A 20,005-nucleotide genomic window follows, 5' to 3' on the forward strand; every position below is an offset into this window, starting at 1 on the left:
GCAGCCAGGAAGAGAAGAAGGAACTCAGGAGAGAGGTGGAGCGGGGCGCGTCACCGGCACGGAGGTGAGTCAGCGAGTTTGGCTTGTCTAAGCCTAGGAACATGAATGGAACAGGAGGTCCTAAGTACACGACACAGGCCACAAGGAAGGCAGCTCTAGCATCACCTTGGGGTGGGGGTGGGGGGGACAAAACACTGCGATTAGTGGTATTTATAGCTCCTGTCTGTTTTCCCAGCTGTCACGTTCCCAGAAACTAACCCTGAGCCTGACCTCCTACCTGGCAGGTGAAACGTGTGATCCCTGAACCGCCAGGTCTTTCCAGTCTAGAGTAAGGGAAGTACATGAACCGCACGACTAACCTGGTGAAGCTGGCCTTTCTTTGGAAATGAAAGGCACACGGCCCTGAACCGGAGTTCAGCTATAGTTTACTGGCGATCGCTAAGCTAATATTCAACAGCTACAACCACGGAAATGTGGCCAAGGCGGCGCCCGGCTGTCCCAGGGCCACGGCCGCCGAGGGCAATTGGGGGAAAGGTAAAAGCGGAGGAGAACGCGAGCTGTTGGAGGAAGGGCCGCCAATGGCGTAGTTCCCAGTGGGCGGCTGGCTGTCGTCATCACGCGTACCCGTCCCGTGGCTCACCACCCTTTGCCACCGCAGGTCCATTCCCCGCCGGCCCGGAAGCAGGGGCGGGGGCCCCCCAGGAGGGAGCAAAGGCGCAGGAAAGGCCTTTGGGAGGAGCCGGGAGAGGACGTCCCCCGGGCGTACTACATTTCCCAGAGTCCAATGCGGCAACAAGACTGGCTCCTGGGGCGCCGATGGGGCACGGGCGGCCTGGGATTGGTAGTCCGCGTCCAGCGGCCGCGCTAGTGGGGAGAGGCACGGGGATTGGCTAGCGAGAGTTCTAGCCCCACCCACATGCGGTGACAACAGGCGGCCGTCTTGCTACTTAAGGCGTCGTGGCCGCGTCCGCCCCGCCTTAGCTCCCGCGCTAGAGAGAAACATGTATCGTTTCCGATCACAGCTCTTCACCGGGATTTCTGCAGCCGCCAGCGCCCGCTCTCACCCACGCCGCTCCTCGCCTCTGTTAGCCGAAGCCTCGCCGCTCAGCCGCCCGCCGCACAGACGCACAAGTAAAAAGTGCAGCTCCATCGGCTGATCCTCGCTGAGCTCCGAGTCTGGGCGGCACCGGGCGTCCCACGATGCCGAAGAATAAGAAGCGGAACACTGCCCACCGCGGCGGCAGTGGTGGTGGCGGCGGCTCTGGGGCAGATGCAGCGACGGCGACGACGGCAGGTAAGGGGGTCTCCCCGCCGCCGGTGTCCCGGTTGCCGGCCGGGCTGGCGCGTCTTTTCGCCGGGGGCACGCTGGGAGTCGTAGTTCTTTTTTTTCTCGAGATAGGCGTCGGCGTGGCGCCTGGCCGGGCTGGCGAACTACAGCTCCCAGCGTGCCCCGGGGGCCGCACCTCGCGCGATTTGGAGCTGGAGAGCGATCCGAACTCTTGGGCTCTGGCGGTGGGGGCGGGGAGGGGGCCATGGGTCCGAGGGCGGGTTGGGGTCCGGGTGACTTGGCGCTGAGCCAGGGGGGAAGTGTCCTCAGAGGCCAGTGCCTGCTCCAGCGCGCCCCTCCTCGGGGTGGGGCAGAGCTGGGGGTGCGCCCCTGCTGTCACTGGTCGCCTTTGACCGCCTGCGCCAACGTGGAGCTGCTGGGAATGCCAAACGTCTGCCGGGTTTGGACGGGCCCTTGGGTCACGCGGCCCGACCTCGGGCGCTGGAGCCGGGGTGACGCAGAGGCGCCCATGTGGCCTCCCCTCCCGCTCCCCTCTCGCGCCTCCCGCGTGCCCACCCGGCCAGGCGGAGGCGGGGGCGCCTGGGGGTGGAGGTGGGGGGGGGTCACTGTCCCAGCCCAGGTTTGCCCCGACCCCTGAGTGCCACCTGCAGAAATCCCCCTCCCCCACCGCGCTCCACGGCGACCAGGGGCGGCGACCTCCCCGTCCCCGGGGCCGAAACCACGCTCTCCTTTGTCCTGGAGGCCGTCTGCTCTGGGCCCAGAGGGGAGGTGGCGGGGAGCTCAGGTTGCACTTGGCCAAAAGTTTAGTTTCTTGTGTGTCCTCGCTGCAGAGTTGAAGCTTTTCCAGGATGGGTCGCTGCCGAACTGAATTTTTGATTCTCCAGTTACACAGTTAGAACAAAAGGACGTCAAGCAGAAAGCCCCTACTTAGACACCACACTAAACTCAAAGCGCATTGGGCAAGCCAATCTCGTTTAGTTCTGGTTTTATGACTTGGGAGTTAAGTATTGGAATACCCTCAGGGTGTCACATGGGAGAGGCTTGTGGTCAGTAGGTATTTGTCAACGGAGTTGCCGCTCCGATCCTCAGAATGATCCTTTTCATCAGTGAGTTTCCTTTTTAGGGGTGATTGGAAACTGGCTTCTTGAAGGCTTTCCTAGAGGATTTCTGGCACGAACGCTTGTGATCATGTACTGAGCATTTCATAGTTGACGCTAGGAACGGATTGCTCGAAATGCAGCCTCCCCCCTTTGCTTTCTCGCGCTCTTTATTGGGTTTGGATGCTCTTGGTGCTCCTCAAGTTCATTCTCGATCACCAAAGTGTAAAATACACACTGAGTTTGTTGTGGCATCTGGTTGCTCCCTGTGAACTGAGGGTCCCCCTGACCCTTTTGTGGTTCAGCTTTTCCTCTGAAGGAAACATTTCCCTTCCGTCTTGAAGCTCCTTAATTTTATCCTTTAAGTTTGCCTTTTGTTGATGGAACCAATAATGGGGAAGCAGCACGCTGAAGCCATTCGGATACGGTGGTGGTGTTGCTAATGGCCTGAATCATAACCAAACCTGTATTCCTGTTTGGGACTTCCTGTTGGACCGCCTTCCTTCCGGGCACCTAATAGAATGGCCAGTGTAATGCTGCTGCCTTTTCGATTACTTTCAGTGGAAAGGGTGCTTAAAAGTTCGCAAGTGTAAGTGGGGAAAGACTGGTTAGCTTATAAGACTACGCTTGCTTTGAGTATCTGCAACTTGACACGGCCTCTGGAGAGTGGGTTGTGAGGTGAGATTGACTTTTAAAAAAATTTAATTTGGTTTCATGTTAATGTACTTCTTATTCAGTAGTTAAATGAACAAGTAATGGTTAATAGAAGAGATGGAAAATTGTCAGACACTTGAACGTACAAACCACTTACTGGATTGGTCTTTTTAAATGGCATTAGAAGAAGTGGGGTTCGTTGGAGACCTTTCCGTGGACACTCAAGATAACCAGCTTCTGCCCGGCCAGTGTTGCTTGGTGGGTGAGCGTCAGCCGACGAACCAGGAGAGCACAGTTCAATTCACGGTCAGGGCACACGCCCAGGTTGCAGGCTCAATCCCGAATAAGGGCTGTGCATTGGGCAGCCCATCAATGATTCTCTCTCATCATTTCCCTCTCCCTTCCTGAGATGAATAAAAATACATTTTTTTAAAAGATAACCAACTTCTGTAACTTTAATGGATTTTCTAAAGTTAGTGGAGGGCCGAAACCGGTTTTGCTCAGTCGATAGAGCGTCGGCCTGCAGACTGAAGGGTCCCAGGTTCGATTCCGGTCAAGGGCATGTACCTTGGTTGCGGGCACATCCCCAGTGGGAGGTGTGCAGGAGGCAGCTGATCGATGTTTCTCTCTCTCATCGATGTTTCTAACTCTCTATCCCTCTCCCTTCCTCTCTGTAAAAAATCAATAAAAAAAAATATATTAAAAAAATAAATAAATAAAGTTAGTGGAGGGCTGAAGGAAGGTAATAAAATTGATCTATTGTACAGGTGTGCATGCTTGTGATAGCACTTACTTTGAAGAGAGCGTTTTTTAGGTGCAAACAAGACCTTGTTCGTGAGTCAGCTCTCTAAGAAGGAAGGCCCTTGTTCTATAGTTGCACCTCATTAATGGCACTTAGGATCACAAGGTGGATGAGTCTGACTTTGTATTAGGCATTCATACAGGGTTCTTTTCCTTGATTTTTTTTTTTTTTTTTTTAATCTCTATTCCCTTTAAGTCGCGGGAAACTTAGAGACAGGAGCTCAGTAAATCCTGCTTGGGAATAGTCTTCTTGATGGATAAGAAATAGGCTGAATATGAAAATTGTAAATTGGTGAATGAATGTTAGTAAAAGTTAAGCAGATGACTCAGCTGTTGCCATGACTTCACATCCTGGAAACAAATGAAGATCCAGAAATAGAGAGTGATGTCATAGGGCTTTGTTTATTTGTTTATTCTTGCCCTAAGCACTCTGATTAAGAAGGTTTGGGGGCTTGGCTTCATTGCTTATTTTTTATGACTTACTGTTTTGATTGGCAGTTTATTCCCTTTAGGGTAGCAAGCACCTTTGAAGGCTGCTTGCTTCCTCTGCTGATCGAATAATCTGCCAAGTTCTCTGTTTTGATTTTTACAAAAAGAAAAACGCCATTATAAATAAACAACCCAACAACAAGTGTCGTACATGCAGAGGATTTCTTTAAGACTTACCTTAGGGTAGTAAATGCCACATGTTTTTTAAAAATAGGGGCCTAGTGATAGTTGGCAGCCTTCTATTATACTGATAAGGACACGGGCTCCGAAGATAATCAGGTGACTCAAGGTCACTTTGGGGCAGAACTTGGGACTTATCTGAACTCATTGCTCAATGTAATTCATGACTGGGCAATCCTGTTATTAATATGAAATTCCTACAAATCACAATGACTAGGGATATGGATTTATTACTTAGATTAATGAAGTTGACAGATTCTAGTTTAAAAAAGATTTTATTTTGCCCTAACCGGTTTGGCTCAGTGGATAGAGCGTCGGCCTGCGGACTGAAGGGTCCCAGGTTCGATTCCGGTCAAGGGCATGTACCTGGGTTGCGGGCACATCCCCAGCAGTGGACGTGCAGGAGGCAGCTGATGGATGTCTCTCTCTCATCGATGTTTCTAACTTTCTATCCCTCTCTCTTCCTCTCTGTAAAAAATCAATAAAAATATATATAAAAAAAAAAAATAAATAAAATAAAATAAAAAAGATTTTATTTTTTAGTAACAGCACTGATATTTTTAAACCGTTGCTTATGTTAGAACCTTTCTTTTACAGGTAGTTTATCTAACAGGCTATATCAAATACCAAAACTTCCATTTTAAGCCTCTTTTCCCTCGCAGTTCAGTTATCTATAAAACTACCGTCCTGTAACTCCTTAAATTCCTTCACGTAGGACATGTGTATCCCAAAACGCCATTCACCAGTTACTGTTTCCCAAGTCATGCTTGTTGGAAAATATGTTTGTCTTAGTCTTGTGATGACCTGTGACATCATAGTTTATTTCTGGATCTGTTTCCATTGTCTTCCTGATTTGAGGTGGTGGTTAGAAGTAGTTTTTTCATCTGTAATCTGGAGCTGCCGGTCAGATGACTGATGTATTTCTGAGGTTGATGGATATTGTAAATTGTTCATGCTCAGAAGTACCTATTAGGTGAATTCACTTATTTTAGAAATATTTGTGTGTTCTTTTATAGCATAATCGTGTTTTCTTAAATAAGTTTTGGGTTTTTATGACTGGATTCCTCTTAAGTAACTACTAAGATTCCCAAGTAACATATTTGCATCAGTGGCTGCAAAGTCTCTTACCTCCACCTTTGTTGACTTCCCAGGTGGCCAGCATCGAAATATTCAGCCGTTCAGTGACGAGGATGCATCGATTGAAACGATGAGCCACTGCAGTGGTTACAGCGATCCTTCCAGTTTTGCTGAAGATGGTATGCCTTTTACATTCCATTTGCAACTTTAAAACGATGCTTCTGGTGGAGGAATTCTCCTGCCACTTAACCGACAGCGGCTGATTGGTTCCTGCTGTTCCTTAGGACCAGAAGTCCTGGACGAGGAAGGGACACAAGAAGACTTGGAGTACAAGCTGAAGGGGTTTATTGACCTGACCCTGGATAAGAGGTAGAGCATATTGGAGACACTCCCCGTGGGCTGTTCCGCCAGCACCCTCGCTGTGCCACGTGGGCAGGCCTCTGGCTTAACAACAATGTGGTCTGTGTGTTTTTTAAGCTTGATTTGTTTACTTTGGATATCTAAATGATTCTTGTTTCTTTGGACTTTTGATGTGGGTAGAAACGTGCCTTAGGATTTAGATTGACTCTGATTAGTCACTGTGTCTGACTGCAGCCTGGATGGATGCGTTGCATCAAGAGTTAATGTTCTAGAAAGGACAGCTGGGCTTCCTGTAAGCCTCCTGTTCACAGTTGGTTAGGGACATGAAAAATACCAAAGCTAGTCGTTTTCTTACTTCCCAGTAGCTCTAGAACGCGCTTAAAACCAATGGAATTGAAGAGCCCAGGGGATGAGACAGGAACTCTAGACTTTTGTAGTGTTAAAAAAATGTGCGTTTACTTTAAATGTAGAGGGTATTTGTGGAATATGGAATAAGGAGAGCATGTCCTGCCCATTGAAATGATAAAATACTATGTGGTCATTTAAAGTTGTGGTTTTAACGGATGCAAAACATTGGGGGGTGAGGGCATGTATGGGAGTGGGGTGGGGGAGCAATGGTAAGATATGTACACATATAATACCTTAATAAAAAAAAAGAGAATAAAATAAAGTTGTGGTTTTAAACTATAAACAGAAAAATGCTGAGATATGGAGCAGCTTAAAATGTTTTGTGTAATAAGGTGAGTGTAGACCAGTGGTTCTCAACCTCTCTAATGCGACGACCCTTTAATACAGTTCCTTATGTTGTGGTGACCCCCCAACCATAAAATTATTTTCGTTGCTACTTCATAACTGTAATTTTGCTACTGTTAATGAATCGTAATGTAAATATCTGTGTTTTCCGATGGTCTTAGGCTCTACAGCAGCGGTTCTCAACCTGTGGGTCGCGACCCACTAGCAGGGTCGCCTAAGACCATCGGAAAACACACATATTTACATTACAATTCATAACAGTAGCAAAATTACAGTTATGAAGTAGCAACGAAAATAATTTTATGGTTGGGGGTCACCACAACATGAAGAACTGTATTAAAGGGTCTCGGCATTAGAAAGGTTGAGAACCACTGCGGGGAGGGGGGGGGGGGTGTCCCTCAGCCCAGCCTGCACCCTCTCCAATCTGGGATCCCTCTCACAATCCAGGACTGCTGGCTCCCAACTGTTCGCCTGCCTGCCTTCCTGATTGCCCCTAACCGCTTCTGCCTGCCAGCCTGATCACCCCCTAACCACTCCCCTGACAGCCTGTTTGCCCCTAACTGCTCTCCTCTGCAGGCCTGGTCTCCCCTAACTGCCTTCCCCTGCAGGCCTGGTTCCCCCCAACTGCTCTCCCCTGCAGGCCTGGGTCCCCCCCCAGCTGCCCTTCCCTGCAGGCCCAATTGCCCCCAACTTCCCTCCTCTGCCGGCTTAGTCACCCCTAACTGCCCTTCCCTGCAGGCTTGATCGCCCACAACTGCCCTCCCTTGCAGGCCTGGTCCCTCCCAACTGCCCTCCCCTGCTGGCCATCTTGTGGTGTCCATCTTGTGTCCACATGGGGGCAGCCATCTTGTGTGTTGGAGTGATAGTCAATCTGAATATTACTCTTTTATTAGATAGGATAGAGGCCTGGTGCATGGGTGGGGGCCAGCTGGTTTGCCCTGAAGGGTGTCCCAGATCAGGGTGGGGGTTCCCTTGGGGCGTGAGGCGGCCTGGGCGAGGGGCCTGTGTTGGTTTGCAGGCCAGCCACGCCCCCCAGCGACCCAAGCGGAGTCCCTGGGATCTGGGGTTTATTTATCTTCTACAATTGAAACTTTGTAGCCTGGAGCAGAGCCAAGCCTTCTGCTTGCTCCGTGGCGGCAGCCATTTCTATTGGGATTTATGTATCTTCTATAATTGACACTTTGTAGCCTTGAGTGGAGGCCTGGGCCGGCCAGGGTGTGCGGAAAGCTTGGCTTCCTCCATCGCCGGGGAAACCCAAGCCTCCTGCTCACTCCGTGGCTGTAGCCATCTTGGTTGTGTTAATTTGCATACTCACTCCTGATTGGCTGGTGGGCATGGCTGGTGGGTGTTGCAGAGTGATGGTTAATTTGCATATTACTCTTATTAGCTAGGCTGTTTAGAGCTGATGACAATTAGATTGTAAAAATCTATAAACAAAACACTGAGGAGGGGAGACGAGCCCAGTATGAAGTCACTGACGAGGGGCCGCTTGTTTCCGACAGCGCCAAGACCAGGCAGGCGGCCCTCGAGGGCCTGCGGAGCGCCCTGGCTTCCAAGCTGCTCTCCGAGTTCCTCCTGGAAAGAAGGATGACTCTGACCGACAGCATCGAGCGCTGCCTGAAGAAAGGTACTGTCCTGGTGCTGGAGCGCCGGCCGGCCCCCTCCGCCGCGCCCGTCACAGCCCTGAGGCCCCGTTGTCAGGAACGCGCTGGAAGCCGGCCTCCCTAGAAGCTCCGTGTTGTCTGTGCGGTAACAGCCTGGAGCTCGGGCGCTGGGGTCGGCGTCCTGTTGTCAGACCAGCGGTGGCTGTTGTCACGGGTGGCAGAAAGGCTGGGGAGCTGGGTCAGATGCTAACTAAAGCTAGCATTGAAAAGGCCATTTTTTATTTTCCTAAACTTGAAAAAGGACCATAATTTTCTAGCTCGTTTTCCCTGGTGCTTTTTAAAACAGCCGTGCCTGTGGCTGATGGCATTTCCAGGTTACCCCGTGGGGTATTTGAACTCGAGGACTTTGTGATAGAGATTCTGGAATTCATATTGTCATAACCATGGGGCCTTTAAGAATAAAGAAAGACCTTGAAGGGTAAGTCTGGCATTACCAGACTGGTCAATTTTAGGAACCCCCAAAATTGACAAGATTTGGGGCTGCCACCTTACCCATTTTGCCAAGTAAAAATGTTATGACGATAATTACCTTCCATTATTCTGACTTGATGAACCAAGTATTTCTAGCACAAACCCCGGGGGAACACGCATGCTCCTCTGAATTGGAGGAGATGCGCTCCATTCCTTCCTCTCACCGCCTCGGGGAGCGTGGTCTGCCGGGGTGGGCGGGCGCGCGTAGTCTAACCCACTCAGTGCAGAATAGAGAAGGCCCGGCGGAGACCGTCCAAGCTCATGGAACTTGGTTAGAGCTGTCGTATGGAGCCAATGGCTTTGTTAAAAGTGTTTCCATGGAAACTGTCTCCTATAAGGTAGCTGAGCTCGATGACCTTTAACAGTTCAATTCCAGCCTGCGCATTTTACCCATTTTCAGTGTATCAGGTGATAACCTACACCTTTATGTGAATGTGTTCCTGTGGTCTGAAAGAGTGCTTAGTTATCATCCCGCTGTGGGCCCTGGAAGCTTCCTTTGCCCCGTGGGCTGGGCGCACCTGCCATGCTTGAGGAGGGAGTCGGGGCTGGTGCCCTCGCCTGGGAGTGCAGGGCGGGTTTGGAAGGTCACCCGGCTGGAGGGTCCTTGTTTTCTGAACTGTGACAGCACCCCCTCGGGTCAGCATCCATCTGCAGGTCACAGAGGCAAGGTCTGCCGCCTGCCGAAGGGGGACTAGGTGGCGATCGCGTGGCTAAGCAGTGGGCCTAGGGTTCGAGCAGTCAGTGTCCACAGTTGAGCTCTGGCTTCACACGGGGTTTCCCGGGAAGCTCGTGTCAAAGCCCGCGTGTGATGGAGCATGACCTGAACGTTGCGGGTCCCCTCCCGGGTGGGTGTGTTTGGAAGTTGCCGCCTTCACACATTGGTCCCTGGAAGTTCCTCGTCACAGTTGTCTCCTGGCTCCCCGCAGGGAAGAGCGACGAGCAGCGTGCAGCCGCAGCCCTGGCGTCTGTCCTTTGCGTCCAGCTGGGCCCCGGGATCGAGAGCGAGGAGGTTTTGAAGACCCTGGGACCCGTCCTGAAGAAAATCATTTGCGACGGAGCAGCCAGCATCCAGGCGCGGCAAACAGTGAGTCTGAGGGCTTTGAACGTGTTGGTGTGGGCGACACCTGGGCGTGTGAGCGTGACCTGGGAGGCCAGCCTCCGATCCTGGCACAGCAGGAGGGAGTCTAGTGCCAGCCGGCGGAGAGGGAAGAAGTCTCAGTCCTTGCAGCACCGCCTGTGGGGCTGCCCTGCCCTCGGGAGGCGGCCCGCGTGGCAGGCAGGTCGCTTGTGTAGAAACACTGTGTTCTGAGTCACGTTGGCCGTGGGGTCTCCTCGCGTACTCACTTTAGCCCCCTTTTCCTCCAGCAAAAGGCATTTACAGGGTTCCCAACCTCTTTCAACGTGTTCCAAAACAAGAAAAATCGGAGTTAATGAAATGTTTCTTTAGGGGAGAAGTTTGAGGACAATTACTTTGTTTTATGAGATTTCTGCTGCTGGTTGCTTATTTTTTTGAAAGCTGATTTATTTTTTGGAAGTTTTCATAGTAAACTCCACATTCAAACAAATGCATGTAAATGATTTTAAAGACCTATAGCAAACTTAGTGCTTTAACGGTTTTAATAGAGAGAGTGCAGGTGCTGATGGAAGGGAAGTGCTGATGCCCGGGGCCATGACAAAGGGATGCAGGCCACTCTCGGAGCCAGACAAGCCTCCTGGCCAAGTCCTCCCCTGGCGCCTCCAGAAGGAGCGCAGCCCTGCCCACACCCTGATTGTAGAAAACCCAACTTCAGACTGCTGCCTTCCAGAACTATAAGAGAATAAACTTGTGTTGTTTCAAGCCACTAAACGTGTACGGCAGCTATAGAAAACATACAGGTGGCTTTAAAAAACAATTAATTAAAGGTTTTTAATAGGGAAAGTAGTTTTCTTTATCCCAGATGTCCAGCCCTCATGTGTCTTGGATTGGTATTGAAGTTTGCAAAGATCCATTAGGGCAGTGGTCGGCAAACTCATTGGTCAACAGAGACAAATATCCACAGGACAACGATTGAAATTTCTTTGGAGAGCCACATTTTTTAAACTTAAACTTCTTCTAACACCACTTCTTCAAAATAGACTCGCCCAGGCCGTGGTATTTTGTGGAAGAGCCGCACTCAAGGGGCCAAAGAGCCGCATGTGGCTCGCGAGCCGCAGTTTGCTGACCACGGCGCTAGGGGAACGAAAGCAGTGACGTTCCGACGTCAGAGCTCGGTAGCGCAGCTTGAGCCACGCCCGCCGCTTCCCTTAGCCTTGGTCCTGCGTCTCCTCGCCAACACTGTGTTGGGCCTGATGCAGGCGTGCAGTTGAGAAAATGTTCACATTGAATTGTAACAGCAGGAAGATGCAGGATTAATCCAAAACGGCAGACATTGAGGCCTGCATGTTTATTTGTTTCAGTGTGCCACGTGCTTTGGCGTTTGCTGTTTCGTCGCCACGGACGACATCACTGTGAGTAGAGGGCCTGGGCCCGGGGCTGCGGCTCCCTTCCCGAGTGTCCTTTGAGAGGCTCACTGGCTCCTGTTGTCGCGCTAGGAGCTGTACGCGGCCCTGGAGTGCCTGGAGAGCCTCTTCTCCAAGGCCTGCCCCAAGGAGAAGGACGCCCTGGTCCTCGGCAGCGGCCCCAGCAGCGGGCTCCCCATCAGCGCGCTCCTGGCGTGGGCCCTGCTGCTCACCATCTGTCCTGCCAGCGAGCTGAAGAAGAAGCTGGAGACGTACGTGTCCTTGGCCTCGGTTTGATGAGCGTTTGTCGGCGACCTCGTTTGTGTTCACCGTGTGATGACTGCCTGTTTTCTAGGCATTTCCATAAACTGCCGAGCCTCCTGTCTTCGGACGACGTGAACATGAGGATAGCGGCCGGGGAGACCTTGGCGCTGCTGTTGGAACTGGCCCGGGGCATGGAGAGCGTGAGTGCCGGGCAAGCTCGGGGCCGAGTTCCCGTCCCCGTCCCCCCCCCCCCCCCCCCCCCCGGGGCAGTGTGGGGTGGGGCCGGGGCCCGGCGGAGGGAGCCCTGGTGGCCCATCGCCTGCGTCTCGGCAGCGGCCACGTGATGCTTGCACCCCAGAAACCAGAGGGCGGGCAGGGCAGCCTCGGGATGGAGTCCCTTACACCCAACTGTGCTCTCTGCTGCCAGAGGCTCAGGTGCTCCTCCTGCGTGGGGAGCACGCGTCTGTGCGGTTCCCCGCCCCCCATCGTTTTGTGGGTGCCACCACCACGGTCGGCTCTGGGGGCCAGGGGGGTTGGAGTCTGACATGCCCACCGTCCCGGAATGTCCCGGTTCTGCTCTCAGGGTCCTGTGCTCTTGGACACCTCATCTCGGGCTGATGGGTCAGCTGGCCCCCCTGCTTCTGACCGCGGTGTGAATCTTGGGTTGCTTACTAGGCCTTTAATTTAAGGAGAAAGACTCTGTTTCCAGAATGAAACTTGGGCGGTTAAATCACTAACAGTGAGTAACCCACTGAGACCGGCACTGCTCTGGGCGGCCCTCGTCCTTCACACGCCGTCTGGCCTGTGTTAAAAACGTTTAGACTTGAAGTTTATGTCGGGGAAGTGCCCTTTCCCGCCCCCCTCCCCCCTCTTTTCGAAGGAGCGCAGGTGGGAGGAGGAGGAGGTGTGCTGTCAGTGGCTAAGGATTCTCCGTGAGAAACGACTGGGGTTTAGTGATCAGGCTGATGTTGCCCAGCGAGTGAGCACTCCCTCACCACAGGCCCAGCAACCGCGTCCGTTTTCGGCCTTGGCTCCTCTCCTGCCTAGACGGGCTCCCCTCTTTCCTCTCCAAATGCTTCTTGAGGTGAACCACTAATGCATGTCAGGCGCACACGTTGAGTTTGTTTGTTGAACCTCGTGCACATCCTGGGTCCCTGGCCTCGTGAACGTGCGGGAGCCCCGAGGGTTTCATCGGGCCGGTTCCTGTCCGGGACAGAGTGAGCTGGCTTATGAAATGGAACCCCGGGTTCTGTTTGCTCCTTGTGGTGAGGAAATAAGCTTTCGAAAGGATGAGTGGGGGTGTTAGAGGGCGTCCGAGAACTGCCCAGGAGCTGATGAAGAGTGTGTTGATTTACGTGAGGGGCTTCTTCGCAAGCGTGTGGCGCTGAGTCACCCAGAGCCTTCTGTGGACGCGGCTGAACCAGGGACCCAGCAGTGATGACCGCCTGGGAGCCGAGAGACTGTCATCCGCGGGGCGGGGTGCGAGTGCTGAGACCCACCGCTGGGTCCCTAGTTCTGAGGACAAACAGGGATGCGTAGTTTTCTTCGTTGCTGCTTATTCTTCACATGTATTTGAAATCTTTCATACATTTTTTTTATTTTGGGAATACTATAAAAAGAGCAAGTGGTCAGTAACCTACGCAGGAAACTGCCGGTGCCTGAATGTACTTTCTCTTGCAAGCAGGACTGCTCCCGTCTTGTTAGGATGGAGTGGGATTTATTGGGATTTAAAACAGATCAATATAACTTTGATCTGCTTTACTGCCTCATCCGCTTTGTAATTGCTTTTCTAGATGCGAGTCTTAATGGGTGTTGTCTTCAGCTAACTCAGACGTAGGAGGCTGAATTGGAACATTTGAAGAAACCATTTGTTAGAACAGTTGATGATATTCAATCTGTAAAATATCGACAATAAGAAAATATTTATGTGCTTGCAAGTTAGAATATCTGTTATTTAGTTTCAACCTCATTTCCAGCAGTGTAATATGCTTTTTCATTCCGGATATTAAAAGAAGCCACATTTATACTTTCGAGATTGAACAGTTATATACACCGTTTGAAGAATGCCCAGCAAAGAGCTGCTTATTTCACGGGATACATTAAATGGTTATCACCGCGCGTGAGAAAGTGCTAACCCGGCCCTCACAGCCATAACTGGGGGCGCGCCTGCGTCTTCCCTAGTGTCCGCTCTCGTTTTGGTCTTCGATGACTTCCGCTCCTCTCTTGGTGTTTAACGTGGTTGTAAAATAGAGTTAGGGGTGAAAACACCGCGCGGGTGGCAGAGGAGGCGAGGGGGGCACACGTGGGACAGGATCGACAATAAACGAACCCCCGGAATAAAGAGGCTTGCTGAAGGGCAGCCACGGACCCTGTCCCAGGCCCGGTCGGCGCAGGAGCAGCCCCCGTGGTGAGTGTGGTCACCGGGGTGCACACGAGTAGCTGCTTCGTGCTTGTTTAAACATGCCAGTGAGGCATAAATTAGGTGCTTTACAAGGCTCCTCGGCTGCTTAGCTTGGGAACGGACATGTGGACTCCTGGGAATGTGGGGACGAGAAAGGACAGAGGGTGCATCGATGCGCGTGAGCCTGACCCCGCTGGGCCCCGCGCCCCAGCACCGTCTGATGCAGCAGGAGCAGCCATTCCGGGTGCACCCGGATGTGCTTGGGAGGGGATTCTAGTTGTTGAGTGGGATCTGCCATCTTGTGGCCAGGACTCTGGCTTAAATCCTGCATGAGAATGAAAATGTTTGTGTGCCCGTGTCAACAAAGCAGCGCGAGGTTCGTTTGGGCAGCACTGCTGGGCGTCAGCCACGTGGCCTGGCCAGCTCTGGAGGACGCGGGGAGGAACCGGTCACACTAAACCGGTGTGTTTCCGCAGGACTTCCTTTACGAGGACATGGAGTCTCTGACCGAGATGCTCAGGGCCTTGGCGACCGACGGCAATAAGCACCGGGCCAAAGTGGACAAGCGGAAGCAGCGGTCGGTGTTCAGGGACGTGCTGCGGGCCGTGGAGGTGAGCCGGGCGCCGGCAGAGTTCCGGCCAGAGGGCAGTGGGTCATTGAACCTCGCCTGTGACCAAAATAATTCTCTCATTTCAATACTGAGCGGATTTTCAACAACAGAAATGAAGACTTCTATTTTTTCTTTCTTTTTAAAAATATATTTTTATTGATTTCAGAGAGGAGGGGAGAGAGAGATAGAAACATCAATGATGAGAGAGAATCATGGATCGGCTGCCTTCTGCACGCCCCCCACTGGGGGTCGAGCCCGCAACCTGGGCATGCGCTGTGACCGGGAATCAAACCGTGACCTCCTGGTTCATAGGTCGATGCTGAACCACTGAGCACCACCAGCCAGGCAAGACTTCTACTTTTTCAACAAAGAAAAATTTAATTCTGATGTGTAAAGGTATTCTTTTATTAAGTTTAAGCAGTTAAAAATTTTCACAGTGATTGAAATTATTTCACTTTGGTGTGCTTGGCCATGACTTAACAATGGTACTTAGCACAAACATACTTAGTGTCGTGTGTTTTTGTGTGAATGGTAAAGTATCCCTGCCCCTCAGTAGCTTGAAGGTGCTAAAAGCTGAAACAACAAAATCCAGCATTTTAACAAGCCCCTGAAGCCATTGTCCGTGCTCCAGCCCGCTCTGGCCCCTGGCCTCTGCGGTCCGCCCTGCAGGCCTGGGGCCTGGAAAGGTCGGGGCTGGAATGGCTGGGGAAGGGATGCTGACGGGTAAAGGCCGTCTTACTGTGGACCACAGTCCACTGACGGGGGTGTGTGTGTGTGCGTGCAGGTAAAAGTATGTCTTGGATATGCAGGTGGTTCTTTAATAAGTGCATCACCAAAGCGTCATTCAGCCCGACCTGCCTGTGAGGTTTAGAATGGGCGCTGAAACGGGCTCGGGCCCAGGTGGGGCGGGTTCCTCCCTGTGACCTGTGCTCTAACAGGAAAACCTCGGCTGCAAGTGGCATGGAGCTCCTCGAGGACGGGGCTGGGGTGTCCGGCCCGGGGGCCGTCTAAGGCCCGTGAAACCATTGGGTCTGGCCCTGCCGACGCCACCGCAGGCGGGACTGGGGGTTCCGTAAATCCGGGAGCTCTGTCCTAGCAGCACACGTTTATATGGCGTGAATTATGTGAAGTGAACGGTGTGCTAAATGCCCACATGGCCCCTACTCTAGGGTCTAAAGTTCGGGCTACTGAAACGTACTCTGGGTTTTCTAACCTAAAACCAGGCTCGCTTGAGCAGACACCCAGCTGGGGGCTCGGCTTGTTCTCATCGGGCGGTGGTACCTCCGAGCATCAGGACTCCTCCTGGATTTGAGTACGTGGCCACAGAGGAGCCACAGGCCCCAGATGTGGGACTGGTGGACACTCCGCAATGTCTGTAACTCTGCAAACGAGATGTCCTCGCTTCTGCCAGTACAGATACTTGACTTCTCTTCACGTTTGTTGAGTGGCGTTGAGGTTGAGAAACTTTCACAACAATGTGGTTTTGCTGTTAAAGTTCACCAACACTGAGTTGTGCCTTCAGGCCTGTCACCCTAAGAAATCTGCCCTGGGGTGGGGGGCGAGAAGGGGGTGCTGCTGAGTCTGCACACGTCCCAGGGGCCGGGCTCAGTCCAACCGTCCCGTTCACGGATCTCGACGTGTGTGCGTCACGAACTGCGTTTGTGTGGGGTCTCTTCAGCCTTTTATCTCCTCTTACAAGTTCGGTTTTCCTGTTGGCCAGGATCGGGATTTTCCCACAGAAACGGTGAAGTTTGGTCCTGAGCGCATGTACATCGACTGCTGGGTCAAAAAGCACACGTACGACACGTTCAAGGAGGTCCTGGGCTCCGGCATGCAGTACCACCTGCAGGTGAGCGGCGCTGCTGCGGGCCCTGCACTTGGGGAGCTTGGAAGGTGGCTGCTAACGGCTGTGCGGCTCGTGAGTGCAGAATGCTCTCGGCATGTACATACATGACACAGAGCAGGATACAGAGGGTGACATGCATGCAACGGCAGGGAAAGTGTCCCCGCGGCCCCGTCTGTCCCCAGGAGAGCAGTGAGATCTTTGTGGAAACAGTGGGCGTAGCACCAGGTTCAAGGCCTGGGGAACAGGGTCCCCGAGAGAGAGGGCAGTCGTGACCCCGTTCGGAGTTACCCCTCACCTGCTGTCGTCGGAGCCCACTTTCTGTAGCAGAACAGCTGACGCTGATCCAGCCTGTCGCCCTTTTCTTTTACCAAAGTCGAATGAATTCCTTCGCCACGTGTTTGAACTGGGACCCCCCGTGATGCTCGATGCTGCAACGCTTAAAACGATGAAGATCTCCCGTTTTGAAAGGGTAGGTTTTATTCTCTGTTCAAGGCCTCGGTGCCGCCCCACCGGTTCTGCAGGTGACGGGTTTGGCGGGGCCTGGGCGGTCCTCGCTGACGCAGACCAGGCTCTGGGAGCGGGACGCTGAACGCAGGCTTCTCGCCCATATCCTGTTATCCCGGCATAGGCGTTCCTTCATTTTGCTTTCTTCTTTTCTGGGGAGATGTTTTATTTAAGAATAAATATCACACAGTGCTTCTTTGGGCCAGATAGCTGAGCAAGCACCAGGTTCGTTTCACAGATGAGGGAGCTGAAGCGCCCGGGAACTAGCCATCCGTTCCTCCTGCTCACAGTTCAGAATTCCCGAGTGCCCTTGTTCCTTTTCCCGGGTAAATTCCCGTTACGTCGCGGACTGTTTGAAAGTGGGAATGCAGTGGCATCTGGTGTGTTCCCAGTGTTGCCCAGCCACACCCTGCCCAGTCCCAGAACATTTCATCTCCTCAGGAGAACCGTGAAGCCTTCGCCCCCACTCCCTCCCACCCCTCCCCAAGCCCCCCAGTTCTCGAGGACTCCAGGGCACCCTGCTGGCTCCTCACCAGCAGCCCTTCGCTCAGCTTCCTCACAGGGGTGGCAGGGCCCATGCCTCAGCCCTCCGTTCCCATGGGCGGGCACGTGTGTGTCCTCCCGCAGCGGATGGACATGGGGCTGTTCCCACTTGCCCCGCGTGGGCTGCTGTGGACATGGTGTAGGTCTTGGGTAGAGCCCTGTTCTTCGTGCTTTCAGGTGTATGCTCAGGAGTGGGAGTGCTGGGCCATATGGTAATCTGTGTTTAACTTCCTAAGAAACGGCCCCACCTTTTTACAGCAGCTGCCCCCTCTCACTGCGACATAGGAGGTCGGTCTCCTGTCTCTGCTCCGACCAGCACTGTGATTCTCTCTTTTTGTTAAATAATGTCACCCTTGGTGGCATTTTTTAATACTTTTTTTTAAATATATTTTTACTGATTTCAGAGAGGTAGGGAGAGGGGGAGAGAGATAGAAACATCCATGATGAGAGCTAATCATTGACTGGCTGCCTCCAGCACGCCCCACACTGGGGATCGAGCCTACAACCCAGACGTGTGTCCATGACCACCTGGTTCATAGGTTGACGCTCAACCACTGAGCCACACCAGCCGTGCTCGTGCGCTCTCTCTCTCTCTCTCTCTCTCTCTCTCTCTCTCTCTCTCTCTCTCTCTTAAGTAAGCTATTCTACTCCCACTCCCTTCTTCTCTGAAATCAATGAAAATATATAAATAAATAAGCCATCCTAATAGGTGTGATGTGCTTAATTATACTCTTTTAGAATTTTAAATGGTCCTTTTTCTGACCACGTCATTGGTGGTTGGGTTTTTAGTAAACGCTAACATTTTTACATACTTTTTCCTTTTGCATTATTTCCTGGAGCAGGTCCTTCCGTGGGAGCTCAGGGCCGGGCATGGCTCTGACCCCATTGCCAGTTACTCTGCCATGTGGAGTGGCGTCCAGCCGGGGGGAGCACGGAGCTGCACACTCCACAGCAGGGGCTTGCGTGGTGTCAGGGACTCGTCAGTCCTCTGGGTATTAAAATGGAGCTTCGTCCTAGGTTTTGTGACTGACAGCATCGTGGGAATTTTTTCCACATTAGTTCATGATTCGACTTTTCCTTGATCAGATTCAGTGTTGATGCACTTTCTTCTTTTTTTACTCTTTTCACTGGAATGTTCTTAATATAGATAGCCACTGTCATATGTGTTCATTTCCCCTTGTTCTTTTTGTATGTGTGTGTTTTATAAACCTAAAATATTTATAGGGTCAAATTAGTTCATTTCTCTCTTATTTTTTAACATTTTGTAAGACATTCTAAGCCTGTGGGTCACACCGTGTTTTCCTGTCTCCATTCCAGCATTTATATAATTCTGCAGCCTTCAAAGCACGAACGAAAGCTCGGAGCAAGTGTCGCGACAAGAGAGCAGATGTGGGAGAGTTCTTCTAGATTCCACACGGGAAGACCACTCCCTAATCCCAGTTTCTTCCTTTGTAATTTCTCGTGTATTTAAACTCTGTAGACAGTTTTTATCGCAGGTCAACATAGATAGCTTTTGTAGCAGGGGTTCGATTACTTATAATTTAATGTATAGATTGCAAGTGTGAGTTCTGATTATTGACTTTCCTCTGTAAATATCAGTAAACCATGAAGAAGGTGTTTGTAATGTTTGGTCATTTTGTCTATTTATGAGGAGAGCAGAAATAGGGTATTTCATAAGAACACTATTGGCCAAGATGAAATCTACATACTGTGGTCGTCAGACACATTGATTTAATGATGCAGCTATTGCAAGGCATTTAAGATCTTAGATGAGTTCTGGAGACAATTTTGGCAGCTAATTTTTCTGGAAAAGCTGCTGTGTTTTTAACTCTAAGTGGACGCTGATGATTTTAACTTGTCCCTGGGATCCAGCTGTGGGGCCAGCACTGCGGGAGGTGCTGACCCCCCTGCGGCCGGGACACTGACTGCTCCTGCTGTGAGGCACCGCGCTCTTCATCCCCAAATAAAGGTCTTTTCACACCAAACATGCTTCTTTTCTGTTAGAGGGAACATTGCTATGGACTTTGTACCGAGTTCAAAATGACGAGGTTGGGGAGGGAGGGAAGGGACGTGAGAACAGGTGGAAACGCGGGATTTGGCTCCTGGCTGAGGGCCGGCTGGGTGTGCCCTGGGGTGGGTCTTCGCTTCACGGAAGGAGTGAGCGGTGCCGAGCTGGGCTTCAGCGTGACGCTGCCTGAGGGACCTTGCACGGCAGCCTCTGCACTTAGGTCCGCAGGTGCCGAGGACGAGGCAGTCTCTTGCTTTGGACTCGAGCTCTCCAGAAGTCTGACCAGTCGCAGCCTATGAGGCTCGCCCAGTCGGGGGCCTGGTGGAGCCCCACGAGGGCTGCGAACTGCTTGGTCTCCGACGGGTAATGCCTCCGGGGGTGGGGTGGTCAGGTTCGGGAGTGAGCCGACAGCCAGTGTCCAAGGACGAGGGCTTGAGGCAGAGCAGGGAGCTTGGAGATTGTTTTTAAAACAACACAGTAGTTAAGCATTTTCACTTGTTACGAAATTGGACATAAC

At 52.1% G+C, this 20,005-nt stretch overlaps 2 protein-coding genes across 2 annotated transcripts; both read left to right on the plus strand.

Moving 5' to 3' along the window:
• The first annotated feature begins 914 nt into the window (after nucleotides 1-914).
• IFRD1 (interferon related developmental regulator 1) lies at nucleotides 915-19,465 on the plus strand. Its single transcript, XM_080666422.1, has 12 exons — nucleotides 915-1,294; nucleotides 5,661-5,765; nucleotides 5,871-5,955; nucleotides 8,202-8,326; nucleotides 9,761-9,918; nucleotides 11,271-11,321; nucleotides 11,406-11,584; nucleotides 11,668-11,776; nucleotides 14,454-14,588; nucleotides 16,308-16,436; nucleotides 16,807-16,902; nucleotides 18,798-19,465. The coding sequence occupies exons 1-12, from the start codon at nucleotides 1,201-1,203 to the stop codon at nucleotides 18,885-18,887; spliced, it is 1,356 nt and encodes a 451-aa protein (XP_080522548.1). The 5' UTR covers nucleotides 915-1,200; the 3' UTR covers nucleotides 18,888-19,465.
• On the plus strand, nucleotides 1,002-1,157 carry LOC308247396 (uncharacterized protein; the record flags this gene model as incomplete). Its single annotated transcript, XM_080666423.1, has 1 exon — nucleotides 1,002-1,157. The coding sequence occupies one exon, from the start codon at nucleotides 1,002-1,004 to the stop codon at nucleotides 1,155-1,157; it is 156 nt and encodes a 51-aa protein (XP_080522549.1).
• Nucleotides 19,466-20,005: the final 540 nt, after the last annotated feature.

Source organism: Plecotus auritus (genome assembly GCF_963455305.1).
Source record: "Plecotus auritus genome assembly, chromosome: 4".
Taxonomy (NCBI): domain Eukaryota; kingdom Metazoa; phylum Chordata; class Mammalia; order Chiroptera; family Vespertilionidae; genus Plecotus; species Plecotus auritus.